At 46.9% G+C, this 22109-nt stretch overlaps 2 protein-coding genes across 11 annotated transcripts in view; both read right to left on the bottom strand.

The window, feature by feature from the left end:
- The window catches only part of LOC139558817 (histone-lysine N-methyltransferase ASH1L-like), a 58810-nt gene extending 45110 nt beyond the window's left edge, over positions 1-13700 (bottom strand). For 3 of the 5 annotated variants that reach the window (XM_071374287.1, XM_071374290.1, XM_071374291.1), the window contains exons 1-4: positions 13528-13700; positions 12469-12562; positions 6569-7335; positions 1159-5776 (exon numbers count right to left, since the gene is read on the bottom strand). In XM_071374287.1, coding sequence (XP_071230388.1) covers positions 1159-5776; positions 6569-7132 — 5182 coding nt within the window. In that variant the 5' untranslated portion in view covers positions 7133-7335; positions 12469-12562; positions 13528-13700. Of the gene's footprint in view, positions 1-1158; positions 5777-6568; positions 7336-12468; positions 12563-13436 lie in introns of all 5 variants that reach the window. The other 2 variants (XM_071374288.1, XM_071374289.1) reach the window with 2 other exon arrangements.
- Positions 13701-14659: 959 nt separating this feature from the next.
- On the bottom strand, positions 14660-21703 carry rnf115b (ring finger protein 115b). Of its 6 annotated transcripts, none has more exons than XM_071374746.1 (10): positions 21540-21703; positions 20829-20887; positions 20502-20562; positions 20173-20405; positions 17086-17154; positions 16919-16991; positions 16720-16813; positions 16310-16425; positions 15870-15993; positions 14660-15666 (listed from the first exon to the last, which is right to left on the bottom strand). In XM_071374746.1, exons 1-9 carry the CDS (start codon positions 21612-21614, stop codon positions 15877-15879), a joined length of 897 nt encoding a protein of 298 aa, XP_071230847.1. In that variant the 5' UTR covers positions 21615-21703; the 3' UTR covers positions 14660-15666; positions 15870-15876. The 6 variants fall into 6 exon arrangements, with proteins under 6 accessions (XP_071230847.1, XP_071230846.1, XP_071230845.1 ...); XM_071374745.1 differs by having other exon boundaries at positions 15876-15993; XM_071374744.1 differs by having other exon boundaries at positions 14660-15993.
- Positions 21704-22109: the final 406 nt, after the last annotated feature.

Raw genomic sequence — 22109 nt, 5'->3', positions numbered from 1 at the left:
TACACCATACTGCCTGCTTACCTCACCAGGAGCCTTCCACCCAAGCGTGCCTGGCCTCCTCACACGTGCACAGTAACAGACACACACGCCCATCTCGCAGTCTAAGGCAGCTTGATGAAGCAGAATCATTACCCAAAGCACTCAGTATTACCTGTCCAGCTATATTAGCTGTGTACACAGGGATCTAAGACACACAGAAGCAGCCTTTCAGTTTGACAGCTTTGATGGGGAAGGAAGACTACCAAATATAGCCTGTAACAAAACATCCAGCTCAACTATCACGACAAGACTTTTCTTACTATTCTTACGGACAAAACAGCTCGCTGTACATCCTACAAGGCTACAATGACAACCACACACAAAGCAGGGCCCGTTTATGTAATTATGGGAGTTTTGCTGCCAAGCCCTTAATTACAGGTTAGGGCTATCTAATGTCAGGGCCGGTGGAGGGTAGATGTACGTACAAGGGATGGCATTGTGTCCCTCCAAGGGATTTTTAAAGGGTATATTGAGTCATTGAACGCTGTGATTCAGCAGAGATAATGGACATGTCCCAAATGGCACCCTATTCTATAGCACACTACTTTTAACCAAGGCTCTGGTCAGAAGTAGTGCACTATAAAGGGAATAGGGTGAAATTTGGGACACACAGTGTTCAGTGCTCACTATGCCATATGGTGGTTTGCAAAGGGGTCACTGCACGAACACATAACCCTGGAATCAATACTGCCACTAATGGCTATGCATACCAGGCCAATTTCACTACGTATTGCCAAGAAATTAAGCTAAGCGACATTCAATCAAAACAGAAACCGCTGAATTCTTGAAGCACCAGCAGCGGAACTATTTTTGGAAGTGAACTTGGTGCACAATTCAATAACCTTCACAATGTCAGATTCAATTTGGGTCGAATTCCGAAGTAGTACAAAGATACATTTTGGTGCAGAAATCAGAGTCGGAGCTATAAATAGCACAGGGATTTTGAACGCTCTCAAAAAAGTAATTTCCATCAAAGCAAATAGCCTAAAATCTGATGAGGACTCCCTCACATTGATGTACACACTAGATTTCAGCAAGACACTGGTACTGTAGGCTCAAGACACTGATCCTGTAGGCTAACATCCCTCTCTAACAGAACACCTTGTTACAGTGACTCACCCAACTCTCTCCTCTCCGCTGACGTGGAGTGGTCCTTTTTCAGCATCAGCTCCATCCGGGAGAAGTTCGCACTCTCTGCTGCCACTCCCTTCCTGACTCCGACTCCCCTCAGCGATGTGCTGGTCAGGGCGGTGGCGAACAGGTTGGTGTGGTGTGGGGGGTCCTGGGAGTTGGGGTCCATCTCATCTGTGGGCGTGAGGGGCTCCTCTTCCTCCTCCTCACTGTCTGAGCAGCCCGCCGGGTCTTCTCCCTGGACTTCTGTGAACGGACCCTGGTCGGCCCCCGCAGGGATCCGGGAGAGCTTAGCGTAGTCTGCCTCAGAGCTTCCCATCCTGAACCAGGACTCTACAGGGTGGTGGCCCCGGGGCCCGGCACTGCCCTGGGTCAGGCGAGAGGGCCCCAGGCAGGACAGGGATGTCTCCTTGCGCTTGTACCTCTCGGCTGAGGAAGAGGAGGACGAGGAAGGGGAGTTGGCCGTGGCCTGGTTGTTGGCACTGGTGGTAGTAGGGGTGGAGTCTCTTCCAAAGCGGCAGCGCTGCAGAGATTCGGCCATTCCAGCGCCGCTGGCTCCGCGTTCTCCTCTTCCCGATCCCGGGCTCTCGGTCATTCCCACTCCGCCTCGGCTCCCCCCTCCTCCCTCTTCCCCATCCTCCTCGGCACAGCGCTCTCTGTGTTTGTGTCTGTGTTTGTGTTTGTGATGCCAGCCAAACGACAGCTCTGAGGACATAGTAGGGTAGAGCACGGGAGACCGGCCCCCACCCAGGAACTCCTGCCTCAGCAGCTTGTGTTTCTTTTTGTGAAATTTGGAGGGGTTGAGCAGGAGATGTGACGGGTGGTGGTGGTGCACGTAGGAAGGGGGAGGTGGCGGGTGGAAGGAGGGGGAATGATGGGAGTGGTGGGACGGGGCAGAAAGGGGGTTCTGGTGATGGGGGTACAGGGCGCTGGCTGGGGGGTATCCTCTGTAGTAGCCCAGACCAAGGGGACCAGAGGAGTAGGGAACACTGTAGGATGGGTGGTAGAACCCGCCGCTAGATAGCGGGAACCCCAGCCCGTGAACAAAGGGTACGTCTGACAATGACTCCCGCAGCTTGGGAGGGCGCCCGCGTTTCTTCTTCAGGTCTGGCTTGCGGACGTAGTGCAGAGAGTCACAGGGGTACGAGGGGTGGGGGGAGTAGTAGCCGCTGAAGTTGATCCTGAAGATTGTGGGGAGCAGGTCTCTGTGCAGGTAGTGATGCGGAGGGGGGCCACCATCGCCTCCCATGGTCCCAGCGGCCCTGCCACCCGACCCTGGTACTCTGCTCGCCCCTGCAGCTCCCGGGGGCATCCCCAGCCCACTGCCCAGTCTGTGAGCGGGGGTGCGATGCGCTATCCGTATCTCACTCAGCCTCACCACAATCTCATCCAGCACGGCCAAGAAGTCGGGGTCCTGGCGCCGGGAGCGCAGCTGCAGGTACTTCTTCTTGCGTTTGCGCTTCTGCCTCTTTAGCTTGTCGTAGCCCGGACAGCCGTGGCTCCGGCGCTTGCATTTGTGCTTGTGTTTCTCTTTGTGGCCCACTAGTGCGGAGGGAGGGGCTGCCGGGTGGGGCCTGCAGGGGTCGGGTGAGGACCTCACCCCCAGCGGTGACGGAGAGGGGTGCTCCAGTAGCACTGAGGACGAGTGTCTTAGTCCACCGTGAGGGTTCAGCCCAACTCCTACCCCCACAGCTGAGCCCATCACCCCTGGCATTAGCAGCCCACTGGCCATCCCAGGTGGCATCCCCATGCCGCAGGCCTTCTCTCCCCGGTCAGAAGTGCTGTTGTTGTCTGTTCCTATGCCGCTGTCGCTGGGTACAGTCTCCTCGCTATGAGACTCACTGACAGGCGAGGGGGTGGCTTCCTTCAGTTCACTCAGAGGTGCAGGGGATGTGGGGTGGAGAGGCCTGGGAGGGGATAGCTTACGGTAGTGGTAGTGCTGCCTGTAATGGTGGTGGTGGTGATGGTAGCCACGGCACGACTTCTTCTGGGAGGCCACGGCAGCCGAGGAGCCTAGAGTGCGAGGGGAGGGGGCTGAGAACGTCGGGGGTGGGAAGGGGAACGAGTGGTGGACGTGGTGGGAGTGGAAGTGTGGGTGTGTCAGGAAGTGCACTGCCCCTGGCTCCACAAAGCAGGCATCACTGATGGGGCTCTGGCCTCCACTGGACAGGGAGAGCGAGGGGGAGGGGAACACCTCAGCAGTGGGGAGATGGTGCTGCTGCTGCTGAGACTGGGACTGATGGTGGTGGATGGGCGATGTGGTGTTTGGGGACAGGAAAGGCCCCTCCGGGGGTGGTGTTGAAGCTGCCAATGAGGGGTTTGTTGATGCTTTAGGTTTGCGCCCTCTCCTTTTCCCCATGTATATTGTCCCCTTTTTGCTTACGTTGATCTGGGGTCCCAGTTTGCCACCGAAAGAAGCAGCCAAGGAGGATAGAGACTGGGTTGCAGCTGCTACCTGGCCCACCACCCCACTGGCAGTTCCTCTGGGGGGCTCCTGCTCTGGTCTAGACCCTGGTCCCAATAGGATCTGGCTGAGGAACCGTTTGCGTTTCACACTCTTCATCTTATTGATCTTGCCTATGATGGTTTTCATGATGAGCTGCCCGTTGCCCTTGGTCCGGAACTGTTTCCCATCCCCCCCTTCCGGTGCCAGAGTGGGGGGCTGACCCTCCTGTGGCAAGGTGGGGGGCAGGCGTTTGGGTCGCCCCCGCTTCCTCGGCATAGGTTTGGGAGGATTTAGATCCACCTCCGGGTGGAGAACAGGGGGGTCCTGCTCCTCTTTCGACTTGTGTAAAGAAAAGACCTTGGATGGGACCAGTTTGTGAGGGGGACGTCCCCGAGTGGGGGCGTCCAGCCTGGGCATTTTAGACTTGGGGCGTCCCCTTTTCCTGGCTGGCTGAGGAAAGAGTTGAGACACGGCGGAAAGCTTGACCTTATTGGGGTTAGGCGGCCGTCCTACAGGCCTGCGTATAGGTGGGGGAGTATCAAGGCCTGAGGATAAAGGCACAATGGTTTCGCGCTGGTCAACTGGGCTGCCCTGGCCCGCCCTCTGTGACCGGTTCACTATTCTGGTCCAGCGGGGCTTTCTGCCTCGCCGCTTCTTCAGGGGTTTGTTGTCCTGCCCTGGAGGCGAGCCCGGTGACTCTTCTCCAGGGGACTCGTCTCTGAGAGGAGGGGGTGAACAGTCACCGCCTGGCTCTGGCGGCGAGGCAGTCCGTCTCACAGTCTCCAGAGGACTGAAGATCCCGCTGGTGCGACCGTCCCTTTCCCTGTTGGGACTGCGTTTACAGGGGTTGGTACTGCGTTTACTGGAGTTGGGACTGCGTTTACTGGGGTTGGGACTGCGTTTACTGGGGTTGGGACTGCGTTTACTGGGGTTGGGACTGCGTTTACTGGGGCTCAAGCTCTTGCTTCTCTCCCCTCTGAGTGACTGATTAGCCCCTTTAGTCTTGGACTCCTGCTTGCCGGATGCTGAAGGAGGGGGGCATTTGGATAAGTCTCTGGGGCCGTGCCGGTCACGCTCACTGCTGTCACGCTCACTGCTGTCCCTCTCACTGCTGTCCCTCTCACTGCTGTCCCTCTCACTGCTGTCCCTCTCACTGCTGTCCCTCTCACTGCTGTCCCTCTCACTGCTGTCCCTCTCACTGCTGTCCCTCTCACTGCTGTCCCTCTCACTGCTGTCCCTCTCCTCTGCCTGGGATGGACTTCCTCGGTCTCTAGAGTGGTGTCCTTGAGAGGCTTGGGAGCCCTGGCGACATGACAGGCTCCCTGTCCTCTTCTCTGATGAGGAGCAGGATGACAAACAAGAGGGTGAGGAGGAGGAAGAGGAGGAGGTGGAGTGGGGTGGTGGGCAGTGAGGGAGACGGGACTGTGGCGGCTTCGCGCCATTACTGTTGCTGTCGTTGTTGTCCTTTGAAGTTGTTGCCAGGCGGCTATTGCCGTAGGTTAGCACAGGGCTGCTGCTGCGACTGCTGTTGCTGTTGTTACTGCTGCCAGACTTGCCGGCTCCATCTGCCTCCTCTTTCCCAGGTGGGGTGGGTGACTTCTCCGAAACACAGTCTTTATTGTTCCTGGAGCCATAGGGGCGGCCAGGAGGGCGCGAGACAGGAGGGGGTGGAGCTAGGTGGACCGCTCTAGAATAGGTTGCCCTGTTGACCATAGCGCGGTCTCGCTGCTTTGGGGTGGGGGCCATAAAGTTAGAAGTGGTGTGGGTGGTGGGAGAGGGAGTTGTTTTGGGGGGTTTCACCTTGGTCGACTTTGAAGGAGGGCAGGTGGCGATGAGTTGCGCTAGTTTCTCAGTAACAGTAGGAGCACCCCAACTAGGAACGCCCCGGTCCTTCTCCTCCAGACCCTCACTGCTGTAAATGTACCCAGGAGGATTGGTAACACCTTCCACGCTGGGTTCCTGTGATGGGGGCGCAGGAGGGGAGGGCGAGGAGGTCAGACACTTGGTTTGGGGCATGGGCATCTTCTTTCCAGAGGCGTGGTAGGTTTTGCCATCTGCAGAAGGGCGGTGAAGATTCAGGGGTCTCTCCGTCGAGATGGCGGATTTCCCGTCCGACTTTGCCTCCGACTTGTCTGACTTGCAGGCCAGCTTTGGAGGACCCTGTGAAGAGGATACGATACAAATATTAAAATCTAAAAACCATTGATTGCAGAATGATAAGGCCTACCAGAAAGATAGCTCCTAGAAAGGTATGGTCGTGTTACACAAAATAATCTATTTTCTAGAATAACTATTTTGACATTTGTAATCTTTTAATACATATCCAAACCCAGGCAATGCTTTCTGGTAATTACCTAGAGTAGAAAACCTATTAGAAGAAAATGATGCTCTGAAAGAAAAATTTGACAACCACATAAAGCAGGCTTAAAGCACAACCCTGTCAATAAGTCAACCTAGACGGTGTACATGGAATCCAATCAGGTTTTGTTTAGTTCTATGTAAATTGCAGTTCATTGATGGGATTGTGTGTCCAATACTGCTTCCCAGTTCTGCCTCGAGGAAAAGATCCTCTAGACTCAATAACACTTATTAGGATCAGACTGGGACAGAGGAGAGAGAGGAAGGAGTTGAGAAGCAGGGAATGATTGGAAGGGGAGACAAGCCAGAGTGGGACACAAAGAGAATACAGACAAAGAAACAGATGATTGTTCAAAATATGAAGTAAAAAAATCAGCTTTACAAGTATAACTTCTCAATTCAAACCAGCGAAACAATGCTAGAAGAGAAATTAGTGAACTGGCTGACAGTATTGCTTTGCCTCTTTTTGGCACAGTCCAAAGCCAGACAGGTCTTGTGGAATTCCTAACAGCCTCTTTAGTTAGGATACCTTGTTTGACAGGGATATGGTTTCTCGATCAAAGTCCTACCCTAATACATGCTTGCCTTGCTCACCCATTTAGCTGGAGTACTCCCGTTCACTCGACTGGGTGAAGTGGTGGAAGGCGAAGAAACAGGTGGAGGAGGAGTGGGGGCAGCAACAGCAGAGGGAGATGAAGACGGTGGGGTCGGTCGTTTATTGCCAAGACTCTGCTCTCTCTCCATGCCATGTGTTGGGCTCTGGGTCTGGTTGACCCCGTCGCCTGCTCCGACTCCTCCGCGGCTCCCGCGGCCACCGCCGCGCCCGCTGGGTCTCACAGTGGCCCTGAAAGCCGGCCGACACACGTAGTTCTCCAGGATCTTGGGTGGCTTCTTCATGCGTTTGGCCTGCAGGCCAATCTTGAGTTTGACGTTGCCCTCATGGAGGCTAGTCTCTTTGACAGAAAACTGGGGTGACTGCTGCTGGTCACCGGAGCCCTCTCCACCTGCAGCTGAAGAAGAGTCTTTCTGCGACCCCTCTTTCTCCTTCTCCTCCTCGTCTTTCTTCCCACCCCCTCCTTCCTTCTCTCGCTCCCCTTGGGGAGCAGTGATTGGGAGGGGGGGTGGAGTAGCAGGCCCGCCCTGAGTCCTCAGATCCATCAGAGATTTAGGGGGTGAGGGGTGACTAACCAGGGAGGGATGTTTTGGACAGCAGGTACAGCTTCTAGGAAAAGGCAGCGGTCCAGGAAGAGACGGGATAGGGGTGAAGGGGGATGGGGATATTGGGGAAGTTAAAAAGCAATCCTTGCTCTGTGTCTTTTCTCCCTTCCTGGCTGCCCAGCCCTCTTTCTCCGTCCTTCAAGCTGTAGAGAGAATTACAGGTAGAGATGTGAGGGGGTAGAACAAGGTGGGGAATAGCAAAGAGAAAATACAAAGGTTTGATATTAGTCAGTCAACTGAACAAAAACACTGACTTTACTAATCACTGCGAGGCATCCTTTAGCATAGTAAATGAGCGAGGAGACGAGGTGAAATATTTGTAACATCTATTTGCTTAGCGGTTTTCCTTCTTCCCTCTGACTTTTTGTGATGTGTTCGTCCTTACGGCTTCCCTCAATCTGTGACCTATTTACACAGCTGGGTGTGTATTTGACAAGAGGTGTAGTTCTGATGCTCAAGGACTCAATAAGGTACAGGGTCTATAATGTCACTATTAAGTGTCTGAGTAAGAGTACTGGTTTAGGGTCAGTTCTGCCTTTTAGATCACAACGAATAAGAATACGTCAACAGTGGGAACCTGATCCTAGACCAGCACTCTGAGCTCTGACCCTCAGATATGGTTACAGAGCATTATGGCTACTGTAGTGCATCATGCTACAGACCCCAGCACCCAGGTGATTTGTGATAAGCTGCTAAATGAACCAACCCCTCGTGGATCTCTCATTAGTTTCTGTGAAAATGTCTCTCAGATTGCTCTGAGCTTAGCGCTGCAGCAAGGTTCCTAATTGTGTTCTCGAAGGACGGACGTGTTCGTATGAAAGAAATGGTCCGCTCCGGCTCCCTACGCCACTGAATGATTTAATGCGGGCTCGCCCAAAGCAGGTGCTTTCTCCGGGTGAAGTCATTTGGAGGCGATTCAGAACTGTGACCTCAGCACATTGGGCCCTCTGGGGGCCAGAGGATCCAGCCGCTGTTCCCAGCCACTCCGGAGCAGCCAATGAGAGAGAGAGCAGCATGCTGACGGTTTCTCTGTGCCTGCCCTACTGTGGCAGAAAGCACTAACAGATTCATTTAGTGGAGCCAGAGCGTGCCTAAGGAAAGTCATCCAAGTCATCCGATAAAGCATTCAGAGTGCTAAAATCAACAATGTTCGGAAGCTTGAGAGAATACTTGTTCTGGATTGTTTTCTTTGTAGCTTCTAGGGCTTGGGGGAGGCAAGCTTTTTCTGCAGAATCACAACTGTGGGACAGAACTTGGGAGTCTTGCCTGTGCTTCCCTACGCCCACTTCTCCATGTTAACTTCAATTACATTTACATTACATTACATTTAAGTCATTTAGCAGACGCTCTTATCCAGAGCGACTTACAAATTGGTGCATTCACCTTATGATATCCAGTGGAACAACCACTTTACAATAGTGCATCTAACTCTTTTAAGGGGGGGGGGGCTAGAAGGATTACTTTATCCTATCCTAGGTATTCCTTAAAGAGGTGGGGTTTCAGGTGTCTCCGGAAGGTGGTGATTGACTCCGCTGACCTGGCGTCGTGAGGGAGTTTGTTCCACCATTGGGGTGCCAGAGCAGCGAACAGTTTTGACTGGGCTGAGCGGGAACTGTACTTCCTCAGAGGTAGGGAGGCGAGCAGGCCAGAGGTGGATGAACGCAGTGCCCTTGTTTGGGTGTAGGGCCTGATCAGAGCCTGAAGGTACGGAGGTGCCGTTCCCCTCACAGCTCCGTAGGCAAGCACCATGGTCTTGTAGCGGATGCGAGCTTCAACTGGAAGCCAGTGGAGAGAGCGGAGGAGCGGGGTGACGTGAGAGAACTTGGGAAAGTTGAACACCAGACGGGCTGCGGCGTTCTGGATGAGTTGTAGGGGTTTAATGGCACAGGCAGGGAGCCCAGCCAACAGCGAGTTGCAGTAATCCAGACGGGAGATGACAAGTGCCTGGATTAGGACCTGCGCCGCTTCCTGTGTGAGGAAGGAATTACTCACTCCACTTCGCCTCTAACGTCCACCATGCTCCCCCCGTTACACATACCACACTCAAATCACACCTCCCTCCTTTCTGCCCCACTCTCTTCTTTCTACCTTCCCTCTCCCTTTCCATCCCTCGCCTCTCTTTTACTCACTTGGAAAGCTCTAGGAACAGAGGACAAACTAGTCATTGGTTTCCTACTAATTGAAAACACATTTCTTTCCCCCCACCCTTCTCTCTCTCTCTCCTTTCCCCATGTCCTTGCATCACTCTGTGACAATCATTCCCCTATTTATTCTATACTCACTGCTTAAAGTGTTAGTGTGTGTGCAAATTCATTGTGTAGCTTCCGCTGATCTGAGTGCTGGTATGCCAAAAGTAATTGGCTGTAGTAGCAAGGGATGTAAATGGCTACTGACACAAGACTAGAGTTAAGCATTACATTGAGTCAAAACATCTCTCCCAGTCTAAAAAGGTGTTCTGCTTGAACAGAATGACACTATGCCAATTACCTAGTTCAATATTTCCAAACAAACTGACCAAAGATTGTACTATTTTTTCTTCCTGCATATCAGGGCTACATCTCAATATATCAAAAAAGCTGATGGAGAGCAGCTCTAAAGAGTCCTCGTCCGCCCCGACACTCATTCTCAAGTCAGTGGGACAGTTATTCTCAGGACAGTGAAATAATGCGTTAGCCTACTACTCAAGAGATACAATTAACATTCAGAGAGAATACTCCTGAGGTTTCAGAAGGAAATGTCACATTATTTCTATTAGGTTACATTTCAATGAAGAGCCAATGTCATATGTACATAGAGGTTTGGTAAAATCATGTGGGGAATAATACGACAAAAAAAAAAGGAGAAGTTGGAGATCAAATAATCGTTTAACTTTTGCACACGTTGTTCCTAACTTCTGATTTCCCAATAGAGTAGTACTTAAAGCAGCCTCAACAGCATGCTCAGGATAGGAGGACCGATCTTAAAATGTTTTCATTATGAAACCATCATAGGCCGCTGACTCAATTATTGTAAATCTTTTCAAACTGTTATTAGTATCAGTTATAACTGACTCGGGGACTCCCGAGTGGCGCAACAGACTAAGGCACTGCATCTCAGTGATAGAGGCGCCAGTACAGACACTCTGGTTCAATTCCAAGCTGTTTCACAACCGGCCATGATTGGGAGTCCCATTGGGCAGCGCACGATAGGCCCAGCGTCGTCCGGGTTTGGCCGGTGTAGGCAGTCATTGAAAAATAAGATTTTTTCTTAACTGTCTTGTCTAGTTTAATAAAAGGTTCAATTAAAAAAGTATGTATGTATATATATATATATATATATATATATATATATATATAAAACGTTAAGAGACCAAAGCTTCAACCACAACCGCAGATCTTTATCCATGTGTTGTAGCTAGACTGCTTACTTCCTAAACTCACAACAAACGCAACAACTACTGATTGACGTGACAATACTAAATAAGCTACAGTTTCTGATTGTCTCAAGAACCATGATAAATCAGGTCCCAAACAGCTGTATTGCCCTAACTTATAGGGCAACTACCACTTATCAACCTCATTTCTTTATCGCCAGCACAATACCAGTGTAAACATATGTCAACGGCACATTTCTATATTTTGTAGCAAAAAATATCAAGTTAGAAAGTTCTAGCCGATGACATCAAAAGTTTACACCTTTTAAAAACAGTGCAAACACAGATTTGCAGTGACATGGGGAGCAAGAAAATACAGTCCCTTGGGCTACCAACTAGTTGCAGGTTTTGAAAATCTCCACTTTTAATTCAAGCCTGTGATGTAAGAGAAGCATTTTATTTTTACCTTGTCTTTAACCACAGACAATAGATTCCCACCGTTTTCATATATATATATATATATATATATATATACACACACACACACAAAAGTATGTCGACACCCCATCAAATTAGTGGATTTGGCTATTTTAGCCACAACAGTTGCGGACAGGTGAATAAAATTGAGCACAGCCATGCAATTTCCATAGTCAAACATTCGCAGTAGAATGGCCTTACTGAAGAGATCAGTGACTTTCAACGTGGCACTATCATAGGATGCCACCTTTCCAACAAGTCAGTCGGTCAAATATCTGCTCTGCTAGAGCTGCCCCAATCAACTTTAAGTGCTGTTATTGTGAAGTGGAAATGTCAAAGAGCAACAACAGCTCAGCCACGAAGTGGTAGGACACACAAGCGCGTAAAAATAATCTGTCCTCGGTTTCAACACTCACTACGGAGTTCCAAACTGCCTCTGGAAACAACATCAGCACAATAACTAAACTTCAGGAGCATCATGAACTGGGTTTTCATGGTCGAGCAGCTGCACACGCCTAAAATCCCCATACGCAATGCCAAGCGTCGGCTAGAGTAGTGTAAAGCTAACCGCTATTGGACTCCGGAGCAGTGGAAACGTGTTCTCTGGAGTGATGAATCACGCTTCACCATCTGGCAGTCCGATGGACGAATCTGGGTTTGGCAGATACCAGGAGAAAGCTACCTGCCCAAATGTATAGTGCCAAATGTCAAGTTTGGTGGAGGGCTAGGCCCCTTAGTTCCAGTGAAGGTGTATCTTAACGCTACAGCATACAATGACTTTCTAGACGATTCTGTGCTTCCAACTGTGGCAACAGTTTGGGGGAAAGCCTTTTCCTGTTTCAGCATGACAATGCCCCCATGCACAAAGCGAGATCCATACAGAAATACTTTGTCAAGATCGGTGTGGAAGAACTTGACTGGCCTGCACAGAGCCCTGACCTCAACCCCATCGAACACCTTTGGGATGAATTGGAACACCGACTGCGAGCCAGGCCTAACCGTCCAACCATCAGTGCCCAACCTCACTAATGCTCTTCTGGCTGAATAAAATCAAGTCCCAGCAGCAATGACCCAACATCTAGCGGAAAGCCTTCCCAGAAGAGTGAAAGCTGTTATAGCAGCAAAGAGGGGATCAACTCCATATTAATGCACATGATTTTCAAATGAGATGTTCGACGAACAGGTGTCCATGTACTTTTGGTCATGTAGTGTATGTAGAAACTGGTTTGGCGCTAAAGAAGAACATCGCTTTACAATATCAAATCACCTCATGCGAGAACATTTGATCGTCATGCATTGTAATGACGGGTGCAGGGCATTGTGAGTACAAGAGATATCCATCAAAGTACATAGTTCATAATAAAATATTGACAATATCAACAGCTACAATAGTACATATATCTTTCAGATTATATAGATTATTTCAGGATCTATCAGATCCACTCACCTCCGTAGGAGTCCAAAAACTGTATTCACATTATCTGGATCGAAATCCCCCCTTCGTGGGTATCAACATGGTCGCCACAGTATATGCCCCACTGCTGATTTGCCAAAAACGCAAAGATTAGAGAAATATCAAAATTATACATCCATTCCGATTTTGGGAGATCAATTACGAATCCTGACATGTCCCAAAATTTTACCCATTTAGGACTATTTGACTTGATAATAGAACTGCTGTAATAAGCAAAGTGGTCAGCTATAGCTAAACTGCTCATTCATATTCTAGGTAACGTTATAGTTTAGCAGTGACCCCAACCGACGTCCTAACACGATAATATTGCTAACGAGAGAAATATAACAAAAAAAAACATAAAGTTAGACAGACGCCAAAAGGAAGTAAATTATTACATTGTTGCCAATTCTAGAATGACCATTTTTGGAACGAGGCAACAAAATATCGCCGGTGCAGTAGCGACTATTTACAATGTATTAACTCATAGGAGGACAGTGTTGATTTTGTAACAAGCTATATGGGTCGTCCAATAACAACCTATGCTACATTGTATCAATGGTGCTCGCTAGCAAGCCGTCATCTGTGCTGCCTTGCTGGGATAACTTACATTTCCAGCAACGTGGCCGTAGTTGTGGGAAATGTATCCATCTGACAGCTTTGCATAATTTGATAGTCAGCGTTTATTTGCATAATGTTCACAAATAAGCTAATACAAACTAAACCAAATAACGGAATAACCTGTCATTTTTGGGTAGCGACTCGTGCTATCTTTGTAGCTAAAGCTAAACTATGACGGCTAACGATGCAATATTATTTAGCAGGCAAGCTAGCGAGTCAGCTAGTTCAGACATGCCTTAGAATACTATTCTATCGAAGGAGTAGAGACAAATGCAATAGCAACATTTAAGGAAGCAGATATTTAAATAAAATAGATGCAGCGTTATTTAAAAAATACGAACTGTCAACAAAATGGCGGCTGCGTTGAATCAACAGAGCCCCGAAATGGATCTCTCTCTATTTCTTGTCCCTCGCCCTGTTTTTTTTCCTCACAGCAATTGGTATCCTTGATATCTCCAAACACGAATGGACTCTTCTCCAAGACAACGTTAGCTGAGCCGAGACGTGTTGTAATGGGCCTCGGTCATTAATCGGGCCTCCATGTCTGCTAAGCCCGTATCGTCTCTGTCAGTTCAACACGGGCATTCTCAGTCACACGAGGGGAGGGGGGGGGGGGGGGGTAATCACTAGTTAAGACAGCCACAGTCATAAACTCCGCCTATAAATATACATTTCTACAATTTATATTCTTAAAATCTGAATTTAAACCTAACCTTAACCACACTTCTAAACCTAACCTTAAATGTATACCAAAAATATAATTGTTTTTTTTCATGAATTTTTACAACACAGACAATTTTGACTTTGTGCCCATGTTATCTAGTGGGAACCCGGGGGGAGGAGGCAGATGGTGTATGGTAGGCTACTGGACACTTTCTTCAGTAGGTGTTACACAAAATGCCCTATTATTAGCTTATTGTTGTCTTTTGATACTGGAAGTGAAATGAAATACTGCTGCAACAACGGCGTAGCACTACATGAACTGGCAGAAGAGATTCAACTTTCATGCTCTCTGTGTAATAGCCTATTATTATGCATAATGGACAACCTTACACGAGAAAACGAATGTGTTTGTGTGCGATCGTGGCTAATGTTAAGGATCCAGACTCCTGTCGGAATAAAATTCTGTCTGTTTAGAATTATAATACAATCGCCTTTGTTTAAAATTCAGTCAACGTCTGTAACTCCAATTGAATTCGTCAATTTAGTTATATCATGCAAACTCTTGCATATCATTGGGCATTGTCTTAAAATAGGCGGGAATGGTAGATAGCCCTTATGAGTATTGGGCAAATCTAACCTGTCTATTGAATGTACAGTATGTCTTTAAATAAGAATATGAGCAGAAAGTTGGCAGAATATCAAATGGCCAAGGATGCAGGGTTTTTCCAAAATGATCTACTTGAGAGTCTGGGTGTGTGTCTCAAATGGCATCATATTCCCTATATGGATCTTGGTCAAAAGTAGTGCACTGTTGAAGGGAATAGGTTGCCATTTGGGACATACGCTGCGACAAGGTGCTCAATTGGACATTTTGTCATTCAATGAAGCTGCTTTTCCCTCCTTTATGAATTTGACAATTTTTTATTATTATCTTCAATCTGATCACCTCATTGCCAAGCAGATGTATTCGTTAACAAACATTTACATGTATATACACACCTATACATATCAATACATATATAGGCAAATCATAATATATTCAATATTAAAAACATGTTTTTTTTTGCTGTGACTTGTACTTATCATTCAAAATAAAATGATAGAAAGAGGTAAAAGACTAATGCATTAGGAAAGTGCATAATGTTATAACAGGAAGGAGGTGGATAGTGTGAAGAACACAGCATTAGGCTTTAATAGGGGACATAAAGAGAGGTGGACATTATTAACGAATAAGAGGAAGTGGGAGACGGGGGAGAGTTTCAATTGCATACTCCTCGCCTCCTTCTCAAAACCCATTGTAAGAGAAAGCCAAAGATCCCGCCACTCTGATCCTCTCCTCCAATGGATTTTGAGAAGTAGAGAGGACGCAAGTATGCAATTGAGATTCTCCCCGTGGTTACATTCCCAATAACCTCTCCTTCCTCCCGAAGTTTGCATTCGTTCACTACTCTCCACAAATCTAAAAGCTTTGGATTGGTATAGGCATGGCCTAGGAGTTTCCATATACCAGTAATTTCCTTTCAAATCCATGAAGTGAACAAGTGCACCATTCAGGAGAAAGCAGAGATTATTGCGATGCAACCAAAGAGGTCAGAGAGAACAGTAGGGAAATTCTCTTACCCAGCTCAACAATGCAAGAGAGTGAGTTCAGCTCACCTTTCAGGATTTTCACAAACTCTCCTAAGTTCAACACATTTGTCACGTCTATGGCTCAATGATGTCAGTTCATTTGTTTTTAATAAAAAATGAAAGCCAATCAGAACAGGTGAAATGCCTCTACGAAGGGACAAATTGAATCCATAACAATTTGTCAGAAAACAGTTGGAACCATTTGCAGGTGAGGTTATATTGCAGGCATATTGGATCTTTCTCACCTCAATCAAAGTTCCCCAGGAAATGTATAGTGATCTGTGGGTGAAAGCATTGTGAGAGGTGATTTCTCGAAGCAAGTATAATTTTGACAATGAGGCACAGTTGAATTGAAATCTGTCTCTTCAATAAATGCGTGGTCAAAGAAGGAGTGATGGATGACGAGGCATGAGGAGAGGTGAGCCTCGTTCAGGAGAAAAAAAGGGAAGAAGAGATGCCAGAGAGGTAAAAGAGAGGGAGACCTAAACCTCAAATAGCCCGTCTCTCCTCCTGAGGGTCTGTCCTGATGGAGGGGGGCTCTGGTGGGGGCTGGATGCTCTGGTCGACGCCGTCAAGACTTTTACGACACACAGGACAGGTATCGTGCTGTGGGAGATATACACACAAACATGAGACTTGGAAAAACATGCTTAACAGATTAAGCCTAGTACTGGACTAACAAGTGCTTTCAATGGAGATTTTCTATTGATCTTGCATTTTAGTCCAGGATTAGGCTTAATCTGTGTCTGGGAAACCGCCCCTGTGTGTGGCACAAAGTTACATCCAGAGCAATATAACCAAATACCCTACCTCACGTCAAGATTTGTGACCCCAATTAAAAGAACTAACCTACCTTCCATGGCAAATTAAATAGTGGTGTTGTAACCCCTATTGACTGCCAGCCAACACTCCCCCTGCTTACCAGTTTGAGCCATGGCACTATGCAGTCACTGTGGAAATAATGGAGGCAGGGCAGCTGTTTGACAGACTCTCCCACGGAGTACTCCTCCCTACATACTGGACACTCCAGTCTGCTGTCTGAGGAAGAGGTATGGGGGGGTTCATTCATTGTGTACATTTTAGAATAAAGTCAGAGAACATTGACTAGTAGTGCCCGCATTGGTGCCTGATCTGGGTAAAGACCACCTCCGGAAAAAAACAAATATTCCATCACCTATTATTTTTCAGAATGCAACAAAATATTGTCACAAACTTGAGAATCTATTTGACAGGTGGTATACCGCACACTACTACTGAGCAAGATACCCTTCTCCCATAGATGCTGTAACTGGTAGCCTATGGGTTTGTTGTTGCGGCTTGGTTGGAACCCACCTGTCTGTTCTTGAGAGATGTTGACTGTGGGGAGGGATGAGATCATCTCCTTCTCTGCAGGAGGTGGACCTGTGCTCTCAAACTGACCTAACAACTAGAGGAGTGGAGGGAATTGAGAAATGAAGAAACAGAGATGGCTTTAATCATGCCAGCACGCTGAGTCACAATCTAAGATTTTGTGCCTGGTGACATCACTGACCTCTGTGATAACTGCGTCTAGACCTCCCTGACCCCAGGCATAGTCCCCAGGATTTGAATGGAACATGCCAGACCTGAGAGTGAGTGAGAGAGAGAGAGATGTTTAGAATTACTTAAGAGTCCAAGTAATGAAAAAAAAAAAATGAGGTAAAGAAAATACTTATTTACAGTGCAGCTGGTGCGACGCCTGGATTTCCATTGTTGGCAAACAGACCAGACAAAAACTGCTGCACAATACTGTAGAAAAGGGCAAAGATATTCAATCTTTTTTGCACCTACAGTGCCTTTAGAAAGCATTCACACCTATTGACTTTTTTCCACAATTTGTGTTACAGCCTAAACATTTAAAATTGATGAAATTGAGATTGTGTCACTAGCCTATACACAAAACCCCATAATGTCAAAGGGGAATGATGTTTTTAGACATTTTTTGAAATTAATTTAAAAAATGAAAAGCTTAAATGTCTTGAGTCAATAAATATTCAACCCCTCTGTTATGGCAAGCCTAAATAAGTCCAGAAGTAAAAATGTGCTTAACAAGTCACATAATAAGTTGCATGGATTCATTCTGTGTGCAATAAGTGTTTAACATGATTTTTTAACTACCTCATCTCTGTACAAATCCAACAACACATCACTGAATACCACTATTCATATTTTCAAGCATGGTGGTGGCTGCATCATGCTTGTCATTGGCAAGGACTAGGGAGTCTTTAGGATAAAAATAAACGAAATAGAGCTAAGCACAGGCATAAACATAGACAGAAGCCTGGTTTAGTCTGCTTTCCAACAGACACTGTGAGACAAATTCACCTTTCAGCAGGACAATAACTTAAAACACAAGGCCAAATATACACTGGAGCTGCTTACCAAGACTACATTGAATGTTCCTGAGTGGCCTAGTTACAGTTTTGACTTAAATTGTCTTGAAAATCGCGAACCACCGCATTTAACCATGGAAAGATGACTGGGAATATGTCAGAATATAAACAGTGTAGGTATTCCCTCGGTAAGGCAATCAAACAAGCGAAATGTCGGTATAGGAACAAAGAAGGGACAAAGAAAAAATAAACGTGTTTAACGTCACAAGGCTGCTGGTCCAGACGGCATCCCTAGCCGCGTCCTCAGAACATTGCAGGCCAGCTGACTGGTGTGTTTACGGACATATTCAATCGCTCCCTATCCCAGTCTGCTGTCCCCACATGCTTCAAGATGGCTACCATTGTTCTTGTACCAAAGAAGGCAAAGATAGCTGAACTAAATGACTATCGCCCCGTAGCACTCACTTCTGTCATCATGAAGTTCTTTGAGAGAGTAGTCAAGGATCATATCACCTCCACCATACCTGCCACCCTAGACCCACTTCAGTTTGCATACCGCCCCAATAGATCCACAAACGATGCAATCGCCATCACACTGCACACTGCCCTATCCCATCTCGATAAGAGGAATACCTATGTAAGAATGCTGTTCATTGACTACAGCTCAGCATTCAACACCATAGTACCCTCCAAGCTCATCATTAAGCTTGAGGCACTGGGTCTCAACCCCGCCCTGTGCAACTGTGTCCTGGACTTTCTGAAGGGCTGCCCCCAGGTGGTAAAGGTAGGAAACAACATCTCCACTTCGCTGACCCTCAACACTGGAGCCACACAAGGGTGCGTGCTCAGCCCCCTCTGGTACTCCCTGTTCACCCATGACTGCATGGCCATGCACACCTCCAACTCAATCATCAAGTTTGCAGACGACACAACAGTAGTGGGCTTGATTACCAACAACGACGAGACAGCCTACAGGGAGGAGGTAAGGGCCCTCGGAGTGTGGTGTCAGGAAAACAACCTCACACTCAACATCAACAAAACAAAACAAAGGAGATGATCGGGGACTTCAGAAAACAGCAGAGGGAGCACCCCCCTATCCACATCTACGGGACAGTAGAGGACAAGGTGGAAAGTTAAGTTCCTCGGCGTACACATCACAGACAAACTGAAATGGTCCAACCACAGAGCAACAGCGCCTCTTCATCCTCAGGGGGCTGAAGAAATTTGGCTTGTCACCTAAAACCCTTACAAACTTTTACAGATGCACAATTGAGATCATCCTGTCGGGCTGTATCACCGCCTGGTACGGCAACTGCACCGCCCTCAACCGCAAGGCTCTCCAGAGGGTGGTGCGGTATGCAGAACGCATCACCAGGGGGCAAACTACCTGCCCTCCAAGACACCGACAGCACTCGATGTCACAGGAAGGCCAAAAAGATCATCAAGGACAACAACCACCCGAGCCACTGCCTGTTCACCCCGCTATCCTCCAGAAGGCGAGGTCAGTACAGGTGCATCAAAGCTGGGACCGAGAAACTGAAAAACAGCTTCTATCTCAAGGCCATCAGACTGTTAAACAGCAATCACTAACTCAGAGAGACTGCTGCCTACATAGACTCAAATCATTGGCAACTTTAATAAATGGATCACTAGTCACTTTAAATAATGCCACTTTAATAATGTTTACATATCTTACATCACTCATCTCATATGTATATACTGTATCTTATACCATCTAGTGCATCTTGCCTATGCCGCTCGGCCATCGCTCATCCGTATATTTATATGTACATATTCTTATTCCATCCCTTCAAATATGTGTGTATTAGGTAGTTGTTGTGGAATTGTTAGATTACTTGTTAGATATTACTGCACTGTCGGGAACTAGAAGCACAAGCATTTCGCTACACTCGCATTAACATCTTCTAACCATGTGTATGTGACCAATAAAATGTTATTTGAAGTGCCCAACCAAGCAGGCTCAAGGTCATTGGTCACAGATATATTATAGATAAAATATATTGGTGCTCATCAAGCATTGGACATAAACATTACACAACAAGTTGGAAATCACAAATTCAACAATGAGTGGTTTGTAAGGAATCTTTTGGACAACTTTGATTATATAACACCATTCGTGAATTGGTGTTTTGTGATGTTATTATACAACAGTACAAGGACTCAATATCAATACAGGCTCTTGAGTAGAGTGAGAACAGCTTCCTAAAAACTGCCATGGAGAGGCAGATAACTGTGCAAAAGCAGTGGTCGTTGCCACTAAGGTGGCTTTAGGTCCAACTGAAATAAAAGCCATCAGCTATACCTGCCTGGACCTTGTAGCATGGGGCAAAACCATAATAGAGAGTGAGTGGATAAAGGTAATGACGTTACACTGTAGAAAGATCAGTGATGGGCAATTGGCATCTCCACTAACCCCTCCACTGCTGGCGCGCGGGACTGTCGCCTCCCCTGGCTAGGCGGGCGAGAGGGGGGTTCCAGTTCAGGCTCCAAAGGCTCTGTGCCTCCCACAGGGTCAACAGATGGGCCCTCCAGTTCGTCCTCCACTGCATCACTGGCTGGGGCAGCCTGTAGTTGGCTCTGGTCAGACTCATAGGCGGAGGGGTCCGAGAGAAGGGCAGAGCGTTCCATAAACAGCAGCTGCCACAGCTTGGAGGAAGGAGAGCAGACCAGTAAATTCAGATTAAAGTTGATGAGGAAAAGGATAGAAAAAGACCAAGAGAAATTGGGAGGACTTATAGGTACCTCTGAAAAGAGTGTGCCTGCATCATCATTGGCCTCTGCAGTGCTGCTGTTCTCCAAGAGACTGAAGGACAAAGACAAAATAAATCTCAAACTTAAGAGTTATTTGAATTATTGTAAATTAACACATTAAGAGAAATGCAAATACAATATTATTTTATTGAAACGTGTTATAATTGAATATTTCTAATGTATATTATATCAGATGTATCAGCAACTCCACATAATAATATACCTAAAATACTCCAGTTATGGCATTGCAATTCCAGTATAGGCCCACTATAAGCAGAACAGCATGCAAAACAAACGTAACATATTTTACAATTTTACCTGGAGTCTTCTGTCAACTCCTCAATGAAATCGGACTCACACCTGGGGCACGTGAATTCCTTGAGAGGGAAAACATTTATATTTCAAATCATTATTACATGAAAATACAAAGGAACATACTTGTCCACTAACTTAAAGATGCGCGTTCATGTAAATGTAAAAATTAAAAAAAATGTAATAAAAATGTTAATCATCTGCTCGTCAAACGCTCAAATTGTGTGCGGACAAGAGACACCCTGCCAAAGCACCCATCCCCTTTTCATGCATATGCCGCGTTCACATACGAGTCGGAACTAGGAAACTCGGACATTTCCGACTTGCTAACTGGTTAAACCAGTTAACAAGTCGTACGTTTTCCGAGTTTCCTAGTTCCCACTAGTACATGAACGTGGCAATAATGTTTCTCACATGCTTGGCGACAAAGTAGCGCTTCTAAATATGGCAAAGACGCAAACCTGAAACTTGGATCACCATATTTATTCGCAACAATGAATCTAACGGCGCGCTCTCCATGCAATACCACTTATAAAGTCTTATTCTAATAACGAAAATATTCCAGTATATCAGTCACATTCAGTTTCAGATACAAATGTTGTATTTTCTTATCATGCATTTCGGGAGGCGTTGCTAGCTAGGCCTTCTTGTGATACAGAAACGTCGGTCCAGAACCGGACGGGAAAGTAAGTAAGAAAAGCACTTGAACCAACTCACTGGGAATTTAGGGTCGATTTCACCTTTACAGCAGTGACAGAAAAAGCGGTGTTGTGCCGCCGCTGCCTCCGCCATCTTCACCGTAGCATAGTCAGTCACTGACGTCGGTATGGTAGCTCAAGCCAACTGAAGGCGTAAGGGCGCTTGTCAAAAGGGTCATGTCAGTCCCCCATAGGCTATAGGCTACTTTTTACTTAAATAAGAAAATCATGTATTCAATATATTTTCCAGATTTTAAAATAATTTATCTGCTATTGAACAAATTGTTATTTCTTATTGCTCTAATCATAATTCGCCGATGTTAGAAATGCATACTACTCCAATTTCAACCAAGCGCTGCTGTTTAATTAAGATTATTGCAGCGATCTTCTAACCAATACATTGATTAGTAGACCGCTGCAATAATCTAAAATTGCAACACTTGGTTGAAATTGGAGTAATAGGGCTAGGATTCCCCAGATTTAGTGCCTTACTGTGTAAACTCAACCGATTTCAGCTATTGCAAATGACCAAAACGACTGAACCTAGAAATAAATAGTTGAGGCAAAATCTGCAATTGTAGGCTACAAC

This window comes from Salvelinus alpinus, chromosome 29 (assembly GCF_045679555.1).
Source record: "Salvelinus alpinus chromosome 29, SLU_Salpinus.1, whole genome shotgun sequence".
Classification (NCBI taxonomy): domain Eukaryota; kingdom Metazoa; phylum Chordata; class Actinopteri; order Salmoniformes; family Salmonidae; genus Salvelinus; species Salvelinus alpinus.
This window is presented reverse-complemented; position numbering and strand designations above follow the sequence as displayed.

What these genes read in the sequence shown, in the direction of transcription:
- rnf115b (XM_071374744.1), bottom strand. Translation starts at nt 21,614, where the DNA reads ATGGCGGAGGCAGCGGCGGCACAACACCGCTTTTTCTGTCACTGCTGT. An exon ending in AAATCGACCCTAAATTCCCA is followed by an intron (nt 20,888 to 21,539) that starts GTGAGTTGGTTC and finishes TTCCCTCTCAAG; the next exon opens with GAATTCACGTGCCCCAGGTG. An exon ending in CAGGCACACTCTTTTCAGAG is followed by an intron (nt 20,406 to 20,501) that starts GTACCTATAAGT and finishes CCTTCCTCCAAG; the next exon opens with CTGTGGCAGCTGCTGTTTAT.